The sequence below is a fragment of the Copadichromis virginalis genome, linkage group LG8, assembly GCF_057382275.1.
Source record: "Copadichromis virginalis isolate Kocher_CV1m ecotype Utaka linkage group LG8, C_Virginalis_male_GT1.1, whole genome shotgun sequence".
Lineage (NCBI taxonomy): Eukaryota > Metazoa > Chordata > Actinopteri > Cichliformes > Cichlidae > Copadichromis > Copadichromis virginalis.
In genome coordinates, this window is record NC_140625.1 from 10,471,231 (window position 1) to 10,488,826 (window position 17,596).

A 17,596-nucleotide genomic window follows, 5' to 3' on the forward strand; every position below is an offset into this window, starting at 1 on the left:
TTCACGTTCACAGCTTGTCATTAAAATGCTTTGTGTGTGTCCTCGGCTCCCAAGGTATTGCCATAACCAACAGTGCAATAGCTTGAAACTGTCAGCAAGTATATGTCTGATATTGTTATCATGCACAATATTCAGAATTGTGGCCTATTCATCAAACCTAAGCACCTTTAAGTCATCCTAGTTCGGAGCAAGGGAGTGCAGTTATCACATGTCCTACCTCCTCAGGCAGGCCATTGCAGCTCATTCTGGTCACTTTTGGTTCTCAGTTTTGATTATAGGATATCCTCTGGATATCCCTACCTGAGCCATGACTTTAAGTTGTACAAAGCTCTACAACAGCTGCCTGTCAGGCTTCCATTTTTCAGACTTTTTGAGTTGTCAGGGCTTTTCCTTGTGTTTTATGGTTCCACACTGACGGTTTTAGAGTTTGAAGCTGCTTGATGGAAATTGTCAGCTAGTCCATCAGCCTTGAGACTAAGAAGGTACTAGGAGGAAAATAAAGGTGGAGAAAGAGGACATACATGTCATACACACAGATCCCTGCCACCTTCCTAACTCTGGAGGTGCCACCCACAATAGCTTTGACGCAAGAGACCTCTGATGCTGTCCTGGGGTATTTTGGGTTGGATTCTATGGATTCTCACTCACACTGGGTAACACTGAAAACGCTGGAGGGCTCTTTGTCATGTCATGTTGTTGTACTGTGGTGAGGCGCATTGTCCTGTCCTCTTGTGTCTGCAGCAGTGTTTAGTTGGTTGTCTAACATCCACATGAATCCATGTCTGAGGTTTGCCAGAAGGACATTGTTTTAACCTGATTTTTTTAAGCCCGGGTCAGCCAAGGAAGAGTAGGGGCGACATATGCAACAGTGGTTTTATTGCTGTTCTTTGTGTATTGTCTAGCAGTACACTCTCTGCAAGGGTTAAATTGCATCATATCCCTAGTTTGCTTATTACTGTTTGGCATGTTACCACACCGTATGTATATACTTTCCTTTTAAACCATTTACGGCATCAAATTGAACTCTAAAGCTAACTTCTGGAATCTCCATAATGAAGTACAGATTTTTTTGTCTTTTTTCTGATGAAATTTCAAAAGCCACTAATTAGCTGCTACCCAGTAGATATTTATTGGCTGATGCAACACTGAAGTGAGGCTTTGGGTGGCCTTGTCTAGAGAAAGGTCAGCTAAAGAATGTGATAATGCCCACTGAGTAATGCCCATTGCATGTGAGGTCCAGATATGAGTGAATGAACGCTGAAACTTAGTTGTGCATTTTAATGAAGCGTTAATAACACAGAGGAGATGACCTTGCCTGGTGAAACAAATTGGCAATGCTAGCACGTAGCTACTGCTTAATGCAGACCCGTGTTTGGCGTGTAAAATTGCAATTCACATTTTCACATGCACACTTAGATACTCTATACTACATACACTACTGTACACACGCACACATCTACAGCCAGAGAAAAACTTATTAGCACACTCTCACTGAGAATTAATTGGGTTTCCTCACGCTTAAAATTAATTCCCTCCTTTATAATGTCCTATTTAAGAGTCATGGCAGCTAAATAAATAGAGGTGATGAATGGCTTGCATGGCAGTCAAAGGTGTTAAGCATACATGTGCGGGGTCCCTTACTCTTCCCTGTCTGACCTGGGCTTACCAAATCAAATTGAAGTTCAAAGTGTGCGTTTGTGTTTCTCATTCGTACAAATCATGTCGCATCTTCATCTCGTCTCATCACAAATGTCTGGGCTCGGGAGAGAGATGGAAACTTTAAGGGTTGGGGGATTAATTTTTGAGCCACTGTCAGTTATGTTTTATGTTTAAAGATTAGCATCAGCTGTTTTTATTGCTTTGCAGCACTGTCTGATCCAGTGATTTATACTGCCTCGGGTATTTAGAGACATTTTTATATTGACTGAGAGCACTGGTATACCTGCTTAAACAAAAAGCGTCAAGGCAGAGTATCAACCGAGCTCAAACAGAATTCTGAAGAAAAATAAGTCTGTGTCATGTGTGGCTGTATGCAGGCAGGACTGGAATGGTGGACCCAAAGTGCAGACTCTTGGATACGAAAAAGGTGCACTTGAAAACAGCTTTAATGGTGAACCAGACCAAAAACTAAACTGAAAAAATACAAAAAACTAACCAGGCTGGCAAACAGAACACACAGTACAGAATGAGGGTAGATCGCGACACGGACAGAGGAAAACACAGGGCTTAAAAACAGAGGGAGCAATCAGTGAATGAGAGACAGACGGGAAACACAGCTGGGGCAAATCAGGGCTAACGAGGCAAGGGAAGCAAAACCTGATACATTAACCCGAGATACGGACTTCAAAGTAAAATAGGAAACATAACACAGAGATGCAGACTTGAGAAGGGGATACAGCAACTAAGGAATACAGACAGAAGCCAAAAGACTAAAACTCTAACATAAACCACACAGAGAACCTAAACTCAGAACAACCCTACAAACCATTAGATATAATTAATCCAATCAAAGGACCAAAAACACAAAACCACTGGGTCGACGACCCAGCCCCCCTAACAGTCTGTTTTTCACAGGTAAATAAAAAAGATATATATAATATACTTTTACGACTATGTAGATAACAGTCGTTGTGACTGTAGAGTTGCATACAGTACTTATTTGTTGCATCACCCTGGATGAAATCTGCAGTACTGATAATATCTCTGAAATTATACATACATTTGTAATGCCAGACCAAAATTATTCAACGTGGAATACCTGAAAACAAAAACAAGCCCTGGCACAAAGCTTGAGAAAATCAGAGTTTCACCAGTTTAGTCCTTTTTTCTGGCACGAGTGGCCATGTTTGGATGAGAAGTGAGAATACAAATTTATGAGCTAACGCTAGCAAGCTACATCTATAGACTACACTGGCACACACACCACATGATGCTAATGAGTGCTAAGTAATAGCAAAACTGAAACACAAACTTTGGCGACGTCAACACGATAACTTATCAAAATAAACCATGGAGTGGCTTCATTTTTTCCTGGACGTGTGCATTTGTTGTTCATGTTTCCCTTTTTACATTTGAAGTCTACAAATGTGCTGAGATTGTGCATATAACACAAAATGAATCGTGTCTACTTTGTGTAGTTGTCTTTCTCAATCTAATAGTAGTCTAACACATGACTTTATTTGTTTGCCTGAAAATAGCAAAGCTGTGACAGAAGTGAACAGCAGTATCACCTAAAAGAGCATTTTAACATCTCCACCTACGTTGGCAAAATGATCTTTTCCTGCTCACGGTTTATACCAAATACACGGCAGGCATCATGACTCAGTGTGATTTGTGCTCCGCGGCCTTACTGAGATGAATACAGCAAATGACAATTAAGACAAAACCTGTAAAGTCTTTTGCAATCAAGGAAAAACCCATTATCACTATTGAATACTTAAGACTAGCTTATTCTGCGTGATCTTCTTCTTTTTCATTTATTTATTTGTATTTCATTCTTTTGTCCAGTTGAATGCAGTCAGATTTCAAGGAGATTCGTTATTTGTTCTTGTGGCAGAACTCGTCTCTGCTCCACTGCAGCTTTGCTGTCTTTGCTGTTGTCTTGTGGTTGTCATGGCAACTGAAAAGTGAATTTGATACAATTTTGAAACGTTCAATAAATGTTGACAAATTACCTATAGAACGCGTCAGTTGTTCCCTGACAGACAGCACTGTTGTCTCTGGCAGTGGTAGTCACTGGTAAAACAAGCTTTTTTTTCACTGATTGTAAGCCAGCTGTCTCCTAATTGGTTCTCTCTTACAAATGCAAGGTTTAAACAGCAAGTAGGTTGGGCTTGTGAGCTCATGCTCAGTTTCTCAGACCAAATTGGTGATATCCACTCTCATGACCTTATAGAGCATGAAAGATGTGCCGTAACAGTACATCTACTGTATTGTATTGAGGAAGAGAAATCATAATACTGCCCCTTTAATTTCAATCATTGTTACAAACCGATAAAGTGACAAACTCAAGTTTAAATGGCAGACGCTTGTAAAAGTGGGCTGCAACCTCAGTAGGGCTGGGTATCGTCACTGATTTCTAGAATTGATTCGATTCCGATTCACAAGGTCCTGAATCGATTCGATTCACGATTCGATTTGAATCTGGGAAATTTTGCCTCAGACGGTCAGAAATATTATAACTCAGATCAGTACATTTACATATTTTTGTCTCTATGAAAAGGAAGCTGACACGTTCCAGACTTTATCAAAGGTGTGAGCATCACAGCAGATGCCTTTGTGTCAAAGTAGCTGAAGATAAAACACAGAAAAACATGAAGGTGATTTTCCTGGTCTGGGATTTTATAAAAATATTCTGCAGTACATCAAAAACGAAAGAAAACCATTAATCAACTTATGAACATTACCTCTGAAGTTACAGCGGTTTTATTAGAGACACAGCATTTTGCATTTTGTTTAATTTTAAAAAGTTTAAATTTGTTCAAAAGCCTATTGAACGGCAGAAATTAGGTTTTCTTTTCGGAAGTAAGTAAAAGTTAAAAAAAACATCGTCCGACAGCGCTGTAAACAGCGGTAGACTTGCGCGTAACAAGCAAGCGAATGATGCAGAAAACAGATTTTGGGGATAGACGGGAAACTGTTCTTGAAGTACACTGAGAGAGAGAGAGCGAGCTGTGCATGAAGTGTGATTTTATTGTGGTGGCAGCAAAACAGCAAAAGTCAGAGTGAATTCATGACGATGTTTATGTGAAGCTTAGTTTGGATCTTCTTTTGCTGCTGGTTCGGTCAATATTGTTTGGAGAGAGATAAAACTAACAGCTTTAGAATCAGCGCAAAAAGGGCGTAAACACAAAGCGCGGACCCGCCGAAACATCGGAATCAGCGAGCTGTCGGCTTTCAGCCCCGAGCATGTCCGTGCCGTCGGGTGAGAAAGGCGACATCTCACAAAGTCTGATGCGCGCTTTGTGTTTACGTCTTTGTGCAGAAGCCGTGTTCCTGCTCTCATTTACTGTTTTAAATGTTTGGTGGTTGTCAAAATTTTGTGACGTTTTACCTGAGATTCTGAAATTTTGGGCAAAATAAATTTATATAAAAAAATCGATTCAGGATTTTAATGAATCGATATCACGTTCTCCAAGCCAGAATCGATTTTAATCGATGAATCGATTATTAAAACCCACCCCTAAACCTCAGTCGATTTCACCTAGTTGAAGAAAAACTTAAATGAGAAACAGAGTTGTTGTCCTCACAGCCAGCAAAGACCGCAGCCAACCAGCATCAGAACTACTGTGTAAATGTTTTTCAGTGCCACACATACTCTATAAATAAAGCTGCAATATTTCATTTTTCTTGGTTAAAAACATTTTCTGGCTACTTTCACTGTCACCTTTGTTTGAAATGAGCCTTTCCTGTTGCTCTTTTCACTGTTTTCCTTTGGTAATATTGCAGTTTTCATATACCTTGCCTGGTACGAGAACACAAACCGACTTTGGCATAAAGCTATTTTGTAAAATATTCAGGGAACCACAGATTTAATATCGTCGTCAACACTCTTGTCTTTATTACTCGAGAAATCTCCCCTCTTCTTTATGGCAGTGTGTGGCTTCTAAATGCGATGGGATAAAGTTAATGTATGAAGGTCAGCACTGGAGCAACACTGATGCTCAGCTCACCTGTCAGCCGGCAACGGCGCTCTTTCCAAGTGGCTGTGACAGCAGGTGTCCTCCATACAGCACAGTGTGTGTCACAGCTGTCAGTCTCCTGACAGAGACCTGTCCACAGCGTCCAGCCTGGTTAGGCAGACAGGCTGGGGAACACACACACAGACACACTGGATAGCTTGGCTGTATTTGCATGAACACACGCACGCACACACACGGAATAACATTGTGTCAAGGTTAGTTAGAGCTCATGACATTTGAATAGCAGGGAGGAAGGAGAACACATAGGATGGGAACAAATTTCACCTCCTCTCCCTCCATCATTCCTATCTCTGTTGGAAATTGTCCTGCTGTCCTTATCCATTATGTCTTAACTGGAGTGTGTTTTCCTTTTGTGTGATTTTCATATAAACTGACAATTAATTTTTTGTTTTCTGACTCCTACAATGATGTTTAAATGATTTTACACTGTACATAATTGTGTCCTGCAGAAGAGTGGTCCACGGTTTGATTAATTCAAGTTTTCTTCGTGTGTGTGTGTGTGTGTGTGTGTGTGTGTGTGTGTTTTTTAGGTGGCTGAGATGCATGGTGAATTGATAGAGTTTAATGAGCGCCTGTACCGTTTGCTCATGGCCAAAGACCACCTCATAATCCAGATGAGACAGGAGCTCATTGACCTGAGAGGACCGGTGAGTGGCACACAGCAACAGACGCATCCTGTCTCGTCTGATTTCTCTGCGGGTTTTCTCCTTTTCTCTTCTTTGACTTGCCCACTGATTCTGTTTGATTTTAATTTCTACTTGGTCCTGTTTGTTTGTCCATCCCTCGGTTCATTTTCCCCAACAGTCGGCAGCGTCAATAATAGTTATCTTCTTTCTTATTTTCTGTTGGTGAGATTTGATTTTCTCCGGGAGACTTTCTCCTGATCTTGATGGCTATCGATGTTAATACTAAGTATCCATTGTTCTTGTTAGACAGTACACAGACAGAGCTACTTTTTCTCACTACTTTCTACACTAACAAGAAAAACGCACAGATTACCAACATCTGGTCATGCTCTGGAGAGCCTAAAGCTGTCTAGACGTGCACACACACAGCCTGCCCACAGTTTGAGTTGGTATAGCTTCAGTGAAGGGAGCCCCAGGTAGCAGATAGGAGCTCTTATCCCTGAGCTTCAGCCCTGCTGTACTGGACTCCTGTGGGCGTGTGTGTGTTTTGTGCATGTCCATCTCTGTTTCCTAAGTGCTCCGTGCTTGCTATAACTCAGAGCTGCTGCAGACAGCCAAACCAGGGTCGCTGCCTCACTGATCCCTTTCTTGGTCTTGCTCATCTATTACCTTCTCTCTGTGCGTGCGTGCGTGTGTGTGTGTGTGTTTGATGAAAGCCTGGAGGCTGGCGGCCCAATTGCACTGGCTGTGGTGACAGTGTTTTTGCTCAGGTTTAGATAGGCTCTCTGGGAAATCTGAATAGCATGATTTTCTAAACAGACACACACACACACACACACACACACACACACACACACACACACACACACACACAACATGAGTAACACAAGTACACTCACTCTCTTTCTCAATTCGATTGACTTCATTTCTCGAGGCTTTTATTGGCATGAAAGTGTCAAGAGACAAAATTGCCAAAGCATCAAAATGTAATTTGTCTGAGTGTTTGGACATTGCACAATAGCAGTAAATTGAATAGTATTAGAAGTTTAAGATTGATTACATAGTAATTACACACTGTATGTATGAATTGCAGGAACATCCTGCGTGTATGGATGCATGGGTATGCTGTGTATATCTTGGTTATTCGTTTCGCATGTTGATACATATTGTTGGGCAGGGGCAGTTGCTGTCTCCTTTCTTTCCCACGGCCATGTACACACATACTCTTTCTCATCCACAAGGCCAACATGTAGCACGTTTAATGTGGTTACTTCACCAACCTGGAGGCATGCATGCTTGATGAATACATACACAGGGAACACACTGGTGTAGGGATCACTGGTAGATGGATTCAGTGTTTTTTTGTGCGTATCTGATAACATATTTGTGCAGGAGTTTGTCCTGTATTTGAAATGAAAGTCCTCCTTTTGTTTGTTCCCTGCTCTTTAGCGTTCTTCCTCTCATTCATTTTTTTTCCAGGTTCCAGGTGATTTAAGCCAGACGTCAGATGACCCTAGCCTGTCAGATTTTGAGACGTAAGAACATTTCTCTATATCCCCCGTCCAACGCATCTTTCTCTCACCCCTTTCTATCCTCTCATAGTTTGATGTCTCTCACCCCTTTTTCTCCCTTTGCACTGTTTCCTCTGAGTTTACAACTAAATTAGATTTTCAGGTGTTTTACCAGAGTGAACTGCAAACAATGGTAGCTGTCCAAACACAGTGCTGACATACTGTTAATGTTGCCGCTGCTCGGGATAATGATGATGATAATGAAGACGGCGGTGAGAACTGTTTGTTGTTTGTGTCACTCAGGGCTCATCGCGCTCTCATCAACGTATGGATCCCCTCTGTGTTCCTGCAAGGCAGAGCTGCCAACGCCTACCACGTCTATCAGGTACACACAGCCACATTAATATCTCTGTCTGAGCCACGCGTTGTGTTTACCAGGCAAAACGAGTCATTTCATCAAAATATACCGATTTAAACATTGACTTTGATGTCTGATGTACAGACTGCTGTAGTTATAAGACAAAAATAACGTTTTAATTGGAATAGAAACGGTGGAAGGAAGTAATGGACAGAACAAGAAGTTAAAAGTTCATGGAGGCACAGAGCGAAGGAACAAAATGAGAAAGCTCTGAAATAATTACACATTCGCTCACGTGAGCATTAATAGCTCATCATCTGTTTTTGTTCAAATTGTTTTGTTTGAAAGTTTTTTAATACCTAAAAATCTGTTTTCATTGGTTTGTGCCTGCCATACAAGAGTACTAGAAAAAAATACACTGAAATTAATAAAAACTGAACAGAAACGAGTAAATCCACCACGGAAACAAAAAGTAAAACGGAAATAAAAATAAAAACTAGTCAGAAAATACAAAACTGTAACAACTCTAACAGTCCATAACAGAAACGAATGCTTCAGCTGGGATTCGTTGACCACATAAATCAATACTGTGCCTCATCAGAAAGAGGGGGAGATGACTAAGGTAGAAGCTGGCATACATCAGGAAAAAAATCGCATAGTTCACATTTTTGTTGAAACTAATTATCCGATGAATCTGGGATCATTTCTAATGTTGGTACATGGTGGGCGTCTGTACCGGATATCAATCTAACATGGTCCTGGCTTCATCATCATCACATCTGAACTCCATCTTCAGGAACATAAAGTTACTGAGCTTCTGCAATCATACATACGAGTATAAATCCTGTGACAAATTCAACCTGTGAGTTGCTCTTTAAGCTTAGAAAAGGTTTGTCTAGAAACGCCAAGAAATAAAAGGCTAGCTGTCGCTTTTTTTGGGGGGCAGTCTGTGCTCCAAGATGGCTGTGTGTCCCTCGTCATCGATTGGTGCCCTGCCAGAACTGTTGCAGACCTAAATAAGTTCCAGAATGCTCACTGCGCTTCCCACTCGAGCCTGCCATTTCTGAGTTTGCAATCAAGTTTGGTCAGAACTTTAAGCGTTTACACCGATAATAATAAAGCAACTCCACTTAACTAAAATAGTGTTTCCAGAGCTCTGTGCCAGGTACTTATCTAAGTAAGGTGTGTTGGGAACTGGACTCGAGAGCAGCTTAACAAACCGAACTGCTGCTGCTTCTTGTATCTGTCAAGTTATCGAGCAAAGTAGACAACGGCACCTCATTCCCTCTGTGGCTGTTTTACTGTGTCTGTCACATTAACAAGGTGTTACACCTCAGCTCTCTCGCCGTGGCTGTCCCCTGCTTCCCCCATGTGAGACAGAAACACACAGATACTCAGACAGTCCCATGGTTGAGCTTCATCAGACAGACAAACTCACACACACACACACCTGCCTGCTCAGGTGTTTACACAAACCTGCACTATTGGAGATGAGACAAAAACTGATGCGCACACACACACACAAGTGCTGCTACAGTGGACACCTTCTTCACGCTGCACAAATACACCTGTCAGACAGAAAAGTGCATGTGTGTACACACTGGTATTATCTGCTCTGTAGCCAGGAGGTACAGCTGTAATGTTAGTCAGTGAAAACCATATGGGACAGGAAGAGACAGGTGACACATCCTTAGCTGTAACGGATAGGCAGGAGTGACTGGCTACCATCTCAGCTTGGCTCAACTTATACATAATAGATGTAAATTCCCAATTCAGGACTCAAACTTTTAGCTGTGTGACATCTTTTTGAGCCAGACTGTCTCCGTCCTCTCAGCAGGACTGATGCGCGACAAAGGCAAATGAGACGCATTGTTTTAATTTCTCTCCTACCCGCTCGCAGCTTCACGCCGCACGGGGCAGTGCCTTTATTCTGCATTATGCATGCACAGTAATAAATGTACCACCAAACACATGATGGCAATAATTTAGAATTATCATTTGCTGCTAGTAAAATGCTCAGTGGAAAGTGGCCCACATTCAAACTGCTGTGCAGTGTTGGGTGAAGTGAGTCGTTCAATGCAGTTGGTAACTTTTATATTCGGGTGACTGCTTTGTAATTGTGCTCCCATAAAGGCAGGTTGTTGTTATTTTTTGCAAGAAATAATTACAGACTGTTAAGCACTACACCCAGTTTGAGCCTCTCGTTTCTGGATATATTGTTCAACAAACAATAAAAAAAGTCGTAGTCTTTACGAGAGTCTAAAGATATTTTTTTTTGCCTGTGGGAATCCCACGCTTTCAACTGAATGCGATGTAATGGTTGGTTAAAAGTAGGTGAACCGCACACAGGCATGTACAGCGCTGCAGGCAATTATTAGCATCCACCTGCAGTTGCGGATTTATGGATGGACTCCAGTATTGAAGCTGAGCATTTTCCATGTGTTGTGCTAATTTAGCCTAATTTCTCCATCTGAAAAATGGTCTCTGAGAGACTACTGTCCAGCCCTGGAGCTGGTATAAAGCACAACCCATCTGGTGTATTGGATACTTCCATTCACAGAGCTATATTCGTCTAATGGCTCCCTGTGGAAACGGCTTTTGTTCTTAGACAGGTTAATGGATGGCCAAGGTTACTGGAGTCATTGTTGTTAAGGTGAGGCTGTTGTGGTGATTGAACACTGAGCCAACAGTCTTAAAGACCTGAGGGTATCATGAGGAAATGGCAGGGGTCTCTTTAAATTACCCTCAAGCGAGTGCAAAGATTTTTTTGGGTCTTTTTTTCCTTCATTGTTGCACTCGCGCACACACTCATATGCTTGCAAAATTGAACCAATGATGCGAGCAATGAGCCATAGCCAAAGCTGGCTTTTGTAAGGCTTGGAGAGTGAATGGGATTTCAGAAGCCTGAGCCCGAGTTAGGTCACGGCAACCTTGTGGTGAAAATAAGCTCGCTAGGAGCTCTATACTGCTGCTAAACCCATCCAGAGAGGTGGAAGCGCTGATCTAACCATCGCATCTCATAGCGCGTCTGCCTCCTTGCTTCATTCTCACTGTCCTCCTTTTCAGCCTGCATATCTGTCTCACTCCCCCTGCCAGATTGCATACCATTATGACAGGGGTAAGCCTACTTGTACTCCATTTTCGTCTTTGCATGTCCTCAGAGCCCCTTTTTCCCCCCCTCCAAGATTTCTAAAATGACTTCCATCTGAAGTGTGGTACGGCCATTGGACAGACAGACAGAGATGAAGAGAGAGACTGATGGATTTGCTCCATTATAAGTTGGGTTCTGCTCTTTGTGCGCCTCTGGGCCTTTATTCTTCCATCATTCCGTCCCTTTACTTTCCCCTTCTGAACTCATAATGAGAGAATTATACCGGCCGTGGCAAATCACTGACTCGCTCCCACACAATCCCAACAATAGAGGCTATTAAAAGAGAATGAGAGAACGCATGGTTTGCACACTGGCAGCGAGCACAAGCGGTGATTTCTGTGTGCGCGTGAACGTCTGTGCTTTTCATTACCTGTGTATCCTGGACCAGCATTGTGTTGTGAAAAGAGCATCAGTCAGAGGCTAATGAGGAACTCTCCTCCAAAGAAGTGTCTGTGCTGGCTGCTTGTGTGTTATGGGATCCTTGTGCTTGCAACAAGGCTGTCAGCGAAAAGTAGAAGAAACAAACACTCTGGGAAAGACATCTTAGAACTAAATGTAAGGTATTTGCCTCTGGAGATGGCGGTGTCAGTGGTTTGGTAAATTGGTCCGCCACTTTTTGTCTGCGGCTTTCATTGGACTGTTTTTTCTTTTCTTTTTTTTTTGTAATGGAGAGACTGCTGTTACATTTAACAATGCCAGATACATCAGAGTAGACGGATTAAAACGTGTGGACCCAGGCAACCAAATACCTGCAAAACTAATGGCGCACCTTTGTCATTGCTGAAAGCACTAACTTTGTGGATTCTTCACTGGTTGCCTAGTTACGGGTCCTGACCAAGAAATGTTCAGGGACATAACACCCTATTGATCTTTCAATTCAAAAAAAGTTACTGTGCCTTTTGGAGATATTACTTAGGCCAGATAAAATAAGTGTTGTTGTTTTCAATGCAGTTCCACAAATTAATCTAATAGGATGTAATAAAGATGTGTCATGATGGGTCAGGGTATGAGAGCAGGGGCTATAGAGAAATAACAAATTCATCGCATGCATTGCATTGGGACATTCTGACAATCATATTTGTTCTCTTGCAGTCTGTTGTGCAATCTGTAAGGTATCAGATGATGCAACGTGCTGCACACTACGACTGTGCCATACTATGCCTCTTTTTGCAATAAAGTTTTTAACACATCATTTTCATGGCAAAGTGTGACAAGAGTGAAGCTGGGAAGCTTTTAGCCTTAGGTTAGGCGCCATAGCTCATTTTTTGCTCACATACAATAAAAGATAAAAGCCTTGTGCCATTTAGCTCAAAAGTATTTTATGTTATTTCTTGTCAGACACTCTAAAGTAGTCCTGCTGAGAAGCTTACTGCTGTGCTGCTGTCTGATGGGAGCTTTCAGTTTGTTGATTATGAGGCGTCATACCTGTGGTGTAGATGAAAGATATTCTCTTTGTATCACAGCAGCATTTACCTATGATAAAGTTTTATCTGCTAACAAAGCAGAAACGGGTATTATCATCATGAGCTGACTTTTTTTCAGTAAAGCAATAACTTCAGTAAATTTGCATGGGCTGTGACATATAATTGCGAAAGCTAGTCTGGGACCTTTCCAACCAAAATGCTGAAAATGGGAAGTTACACCTCAGTTTACATCAAAAGAAGGAGAAAAGTTGCATAAAAGGAGCTTTTTAAACACCACTTTTGTAACTCCAAAGGCAAGAAGATTCTTAAGTTGTTTTTTTTCTTGGGGTTTTAGCTGGAAATAGTCCAACAAATGCACCGTTCACTTCAAAGTTTTTGAATATAGCCCCTCATCATCTTCCTTTCCAAATCTCTTTTTAAAAATTGCTCTTTCTGCTTTCCTCTCCTTTGCTTTATTATCTATCTGTTGTTCTTTTTCTTTTCATCAGTCTTGCTGTTTTACTTTTCCTCCAATTACTATTTTTCTCCTTTACTGGTTTAATCCTCTTTCACCTATTAATTTTCTATTCATTGATTCTAGTGCTGCTGACAAAGTCCAGGACAAAATGCTTGGGATCTTTCCACCTCCACAGCAATTTAATACTAATGCATCATAATTTTAAACTCATACAACTTCCCAGATGAGACAAAGATAACATGAACAGGGGGGACAGCAAACTGACAAAACTGCAAAGTAGATGCACAGATGCCTACATCTGTGCGTCCGTCCATAAACTCAAACACAATCCAGGCATCAAGAACAAATGTAACATCCTGTAGTTTGAAGTGAGTCCAATGGAAAATGCTGGAGTTGAGAGCTGGTGTCTCCAGTCCGCGTTAGCCGTTTCACATATAGATTCAATAAATATACAGTATCTGCACATACAAGAGGAGCACGTCTCTTTGATCAGCCAAATGCTGCACCTATAATTGCAGTGCTGAAAACTCAGTTATGCTAATCTGACTGGAAACATCTACTGTTCTCTTCTTTCGTCTGTCCCTCACACTGTTGCTCTTTTTCCACAAAACGGCATTAAATTATGTATGAAATATATTTTTTGCAAGCAGCGAGGCTGTGCGAGTGTGTGTGTGCGTGTGTGTGTGTGTGTGTGCGCGTGTATGCACTCTAAGCCATCAGAGGTAATTTTATTCAGCAGAAGGTTCTGCCTGCTTCAGAGGTCTTGTGTATTTCTTGAGCTCAAGATAATAAGAAGAGGGTGTGATGGAGATGAGGTGTAGACTGTACACACCATAAGAAATGAGAAATAGTGTTGCTCTTTTTTTCTTTTTCTTTTTTTTTCCTATTAGTTGGGTAACAGGGAGGCTCGGGTTGGGTCCACTGGTCATTGCTGCTCCACTCTCCTGGGTTGAAAAGCTGTTTTGCAGTTAAATTTACAGGCTTCTTTTCCTGAGAAGTTTTTAAACAGACCATAGCTAGTTAAAACTGCTTGAGCTACAAAGCTTGCTTTGCCATTTATGGCAACTGGAACTAATAAAACAGATCTCAAATGTCAGCAGATAAACAGCAACGATAATGCAGACACAACAATGCTAGACACTCAAAACATCGGTAAGTAAATATAACCTTACCTGCTTTGTTGTGCACTCAAAGCTAAGTTAAAGTGATGATACCGTTTCCATGCTGCCATCTGCTCCAGCCCTGTGTCTTCCCCCTGCTCTCTCTCAGCTTTCAAGTCCACTTTAAACTGTAACAAAGGCCAGAAAATGCTTAAAAATGATCCCAGAAAATACTGTTGATGGTGATAAATTACAAATTACGGTTGTTAGTTAACTGACCACATCGACTGTTAATCTGATTACAAGGGATGCATCTCTAAAAGTAATATGTACTTATCATTAAGTCCATTAATTTTACTGCAGTTCATTAAAGTTCATTAATTATATTTGTTATTATCTACTTTGCGTATGCTCATCTTCAAGCCTGTTCAAGCAGAGTCTCAATTACAGAAATAGCAGTTACATAAACCTTGTTTAACTTGCTTCTCTCAAAGACTTTAATGTATATAAACTATATAAATCAGCGCATCTGTGAATCTTTGATACGTCCTTGAAACTCTTTCAGATGTGTGCACAGCTGCCTTCAATGGACTGCTATCCCCCAGAGACATGCAAACTGGGAACTGTGTTAACACCTTTAATTTCTGTGTTATCCACTGGATATAGCTAGGAAGACTCATGGCTACTGAGCCGGCATGCCCTACATCCAGACCTGCTCCACGTGAGCAGCTCTGATTAGCCGGAGGCTTAATCTGCATTGCTGGACTGCTTTCCCTGTGCAGATGAGATAGTACATCCATATGTATTAAATGTGATCTTTGAGCATGTGCAGATAGCTGTGCATGTTTGTTGGTGTTGCATTTAAAGACACATGAATATCGCTGATCATGAGCTTGCAGGATTTTTTTGTGTGTGTGTATTGTCTCACACACACACGTATTGGACTCTGTATGGATGTGCACGTGAGTGATTATGGTTATGATAATGGCTGGTTGGTGAAAGAGCGAGATAACGGTTATGTTGATGATGGTAATGATGAATGTTTTACAAAGATGATGATGATGATAATTACAATCGTTGTCTTCGTCTTACATCCATCAGTCATAGATTAAACACCCTCGGGAAGACGCAGAGGCTGCTTTTGCTGCTGTACACTGCAGCACAGGCACCTCATCAATTTCAGCATCAGTGTAATTTACATTACATTTCCATTTTAGGCACTTAAGTTAGTGCTCTTATCCAGAGCATTTCACAGTGGGGAGGTTGAGCTTCAGTGTCTCATTCAATAGTACTTAAATAAAATGCATTTCTGTGGAAGGACACGGGCATTGGCAGGAGTAGGGATGAGGCTGTGACCTTCTGACTTGAGGGGGAGAACAGAAAATGCAACACCTGCATAATGCATAGGAAAAGAGTAAAACTGGAATTACCAGTTCGCCTCAACTAGAGCCTGTACAAATATCTTTAGATGGGAAAGGCAAAAGGTTTCTGGTGTAACGAATTAGGATGATTAATTTTCTCAACTTGCAGTTTTATTCGATTCAGTTTTATCTGCACTAAACGTTATTTATCATAACTGCAAGCCCCCATGAAGGAGATTTACCTCTAGCTGTGCCTGTGGGTAGCGTCATTTGCAGGAGAAACTATAGGATGGAGTTTCCTCCTTGCTAAAACTGTCCAAACAAAAGATATTGTATCTCACAAAGATATTGTTGCACTTTTATTTGCAAAGATCAATCCACACACTGCTTTATGAAGGCAGTTCAGAATAGGCTGAATTTTTATTTTATTTATTTTATCTTATCATACACCTCTTACTGTTTGGCTTGCACAGCACCTGTTTCTGGATTTAACCCTTATAAACATAGCAAAGCAACACTGAGCTCTTGAAAGGCACCCAGCAGTATGGGCTAAGCCCTGCTGCGGCACTTGATCAGTGACCTACCCGCCAATAAACACTTCAAAGTGTGTCTTTGCAGGTGCTTTCTTCTCCCCTGATAACCTCAATTTATATTTACACATTTATTTGTGTCTCCAGTTGTCTGCCGCTTCCTCTTGGCTCCATTTTCCTGATACTCCTCTTTCCCCTCCCCTCTTTTTTTGTCTCATTCAGCTCTAATTTGCACTGCATCATCCACTGCGTGGCCTATCCTTCAATCACTTGATCTCTGACTTCCTTACTATGCTGAAAACCCTTTCTCACAAACTGTCAGTGACTCATTTGTTCATGCGAGTGTATGTGTATGTGTGTGAGTGAGGAGTGGTGGTGGTGGTGTGGGACACACAAATACGAAGAGTGGGAGGGAGAGCGCTGACAGGTGAAGGAAGTGGGAGATGAAGAGAACAGCGTAAGGGAAGCAATTGTGATAAAAAGATGGCGATAATAGCTGCGGCATGTCCCATTTTCCTCCTGCTGTGGCGTCACTCAGTTTCTCCTGGGTAGTTTCCAACTTCGATGTTGAGTGCTCATATCTGGTTACCACCTGCCGGTTTTCGAGAAAGAACTTTAGCTGATTGCTCTGGTGATTAAAAAGCTCCATGTCTGACGTGTCGATGGCTGTTCTGTGTTAGGAATAGATCAATTCGGACTGGAAAACACGGTGGAATAATTCCTATAGGCCTTACGAGTCTTAGGTTACGTTTATGATGATAGCAAGAGTTTTACCACCTTATTACAGACCACACTGAGGCATTGTCATGTGTTATTACTTGCTTTTCGTGTCATCCGTTTTGATTTCATTTTGAATGTTTTGTTTCAGTTTTGTTTGTGCAGTTTTAGCTTGGCTAGCAAGGCGCATCCATAAGTACAGGATATGTCAGACTGTATAGATTAAGAAGAAGAATACAGAGTATACATACAAATGAAGGATGAGATGATTCGACTCTGTCTTGCATATGTTACTAGGCAAAAGTTTGTGCTATGATGCAATTTACTGTTGAAGTCAATTAATGTAGCTGTCCACCCACTGTAACACAAAACCAGGAGGTTTATTTTCCACTTCCACGATGAAAGGTAATACCAGCGAGAGCACAGAATTAGACCTTGCTCATATTCAGCGATGGATTTAATCTGCTCTAATTAGTGGACTGATATCATCTCAACATGTAAAAACTGTATTCATATAAGTCCTGCTTATGTTGTCTTTGTATATGTTACACTTGTGCTTTTTTCTCTGCTAGTTTTTGGTCGCAGCTTTTGTCCTGATAATCCTGAGTTATTAACTCATTCACTGCCATTGACGTCTATAGACGTCAATTACGTTTTTC

General features: G+C 41.4%; 1 protein-coding gene across 1 annotated transcript in view; it reads left to right on the top strand.

Moving 5' to 3' along the window:
* The window catches only part of snx29 (sorting nexin 29), a 143,548-nt gene that overhangs the window by 90,849 nt on the left and 35,103 nt on the right, over positions 1 to 17,596 (top strand). Inside the window, exons 16-18 of the mRNA XM_085465703.1 lie at positions 6,233 to 6,349; positions 7,808 to 7,863; positions 8,143 to 8,224. Coding sequence (XP_085321829.1) covers positions 6,233 to 6,349; positions 7,808 to 7,863; positions 8,143 to 8,224 — 255 coding nt within the window. The remainder of the gene's footprint in view (positions 1 to 6,232; positions 6,350 to 7,807; positions 7,864 to 8,142; positions 8,225 to 17,596) is intronic.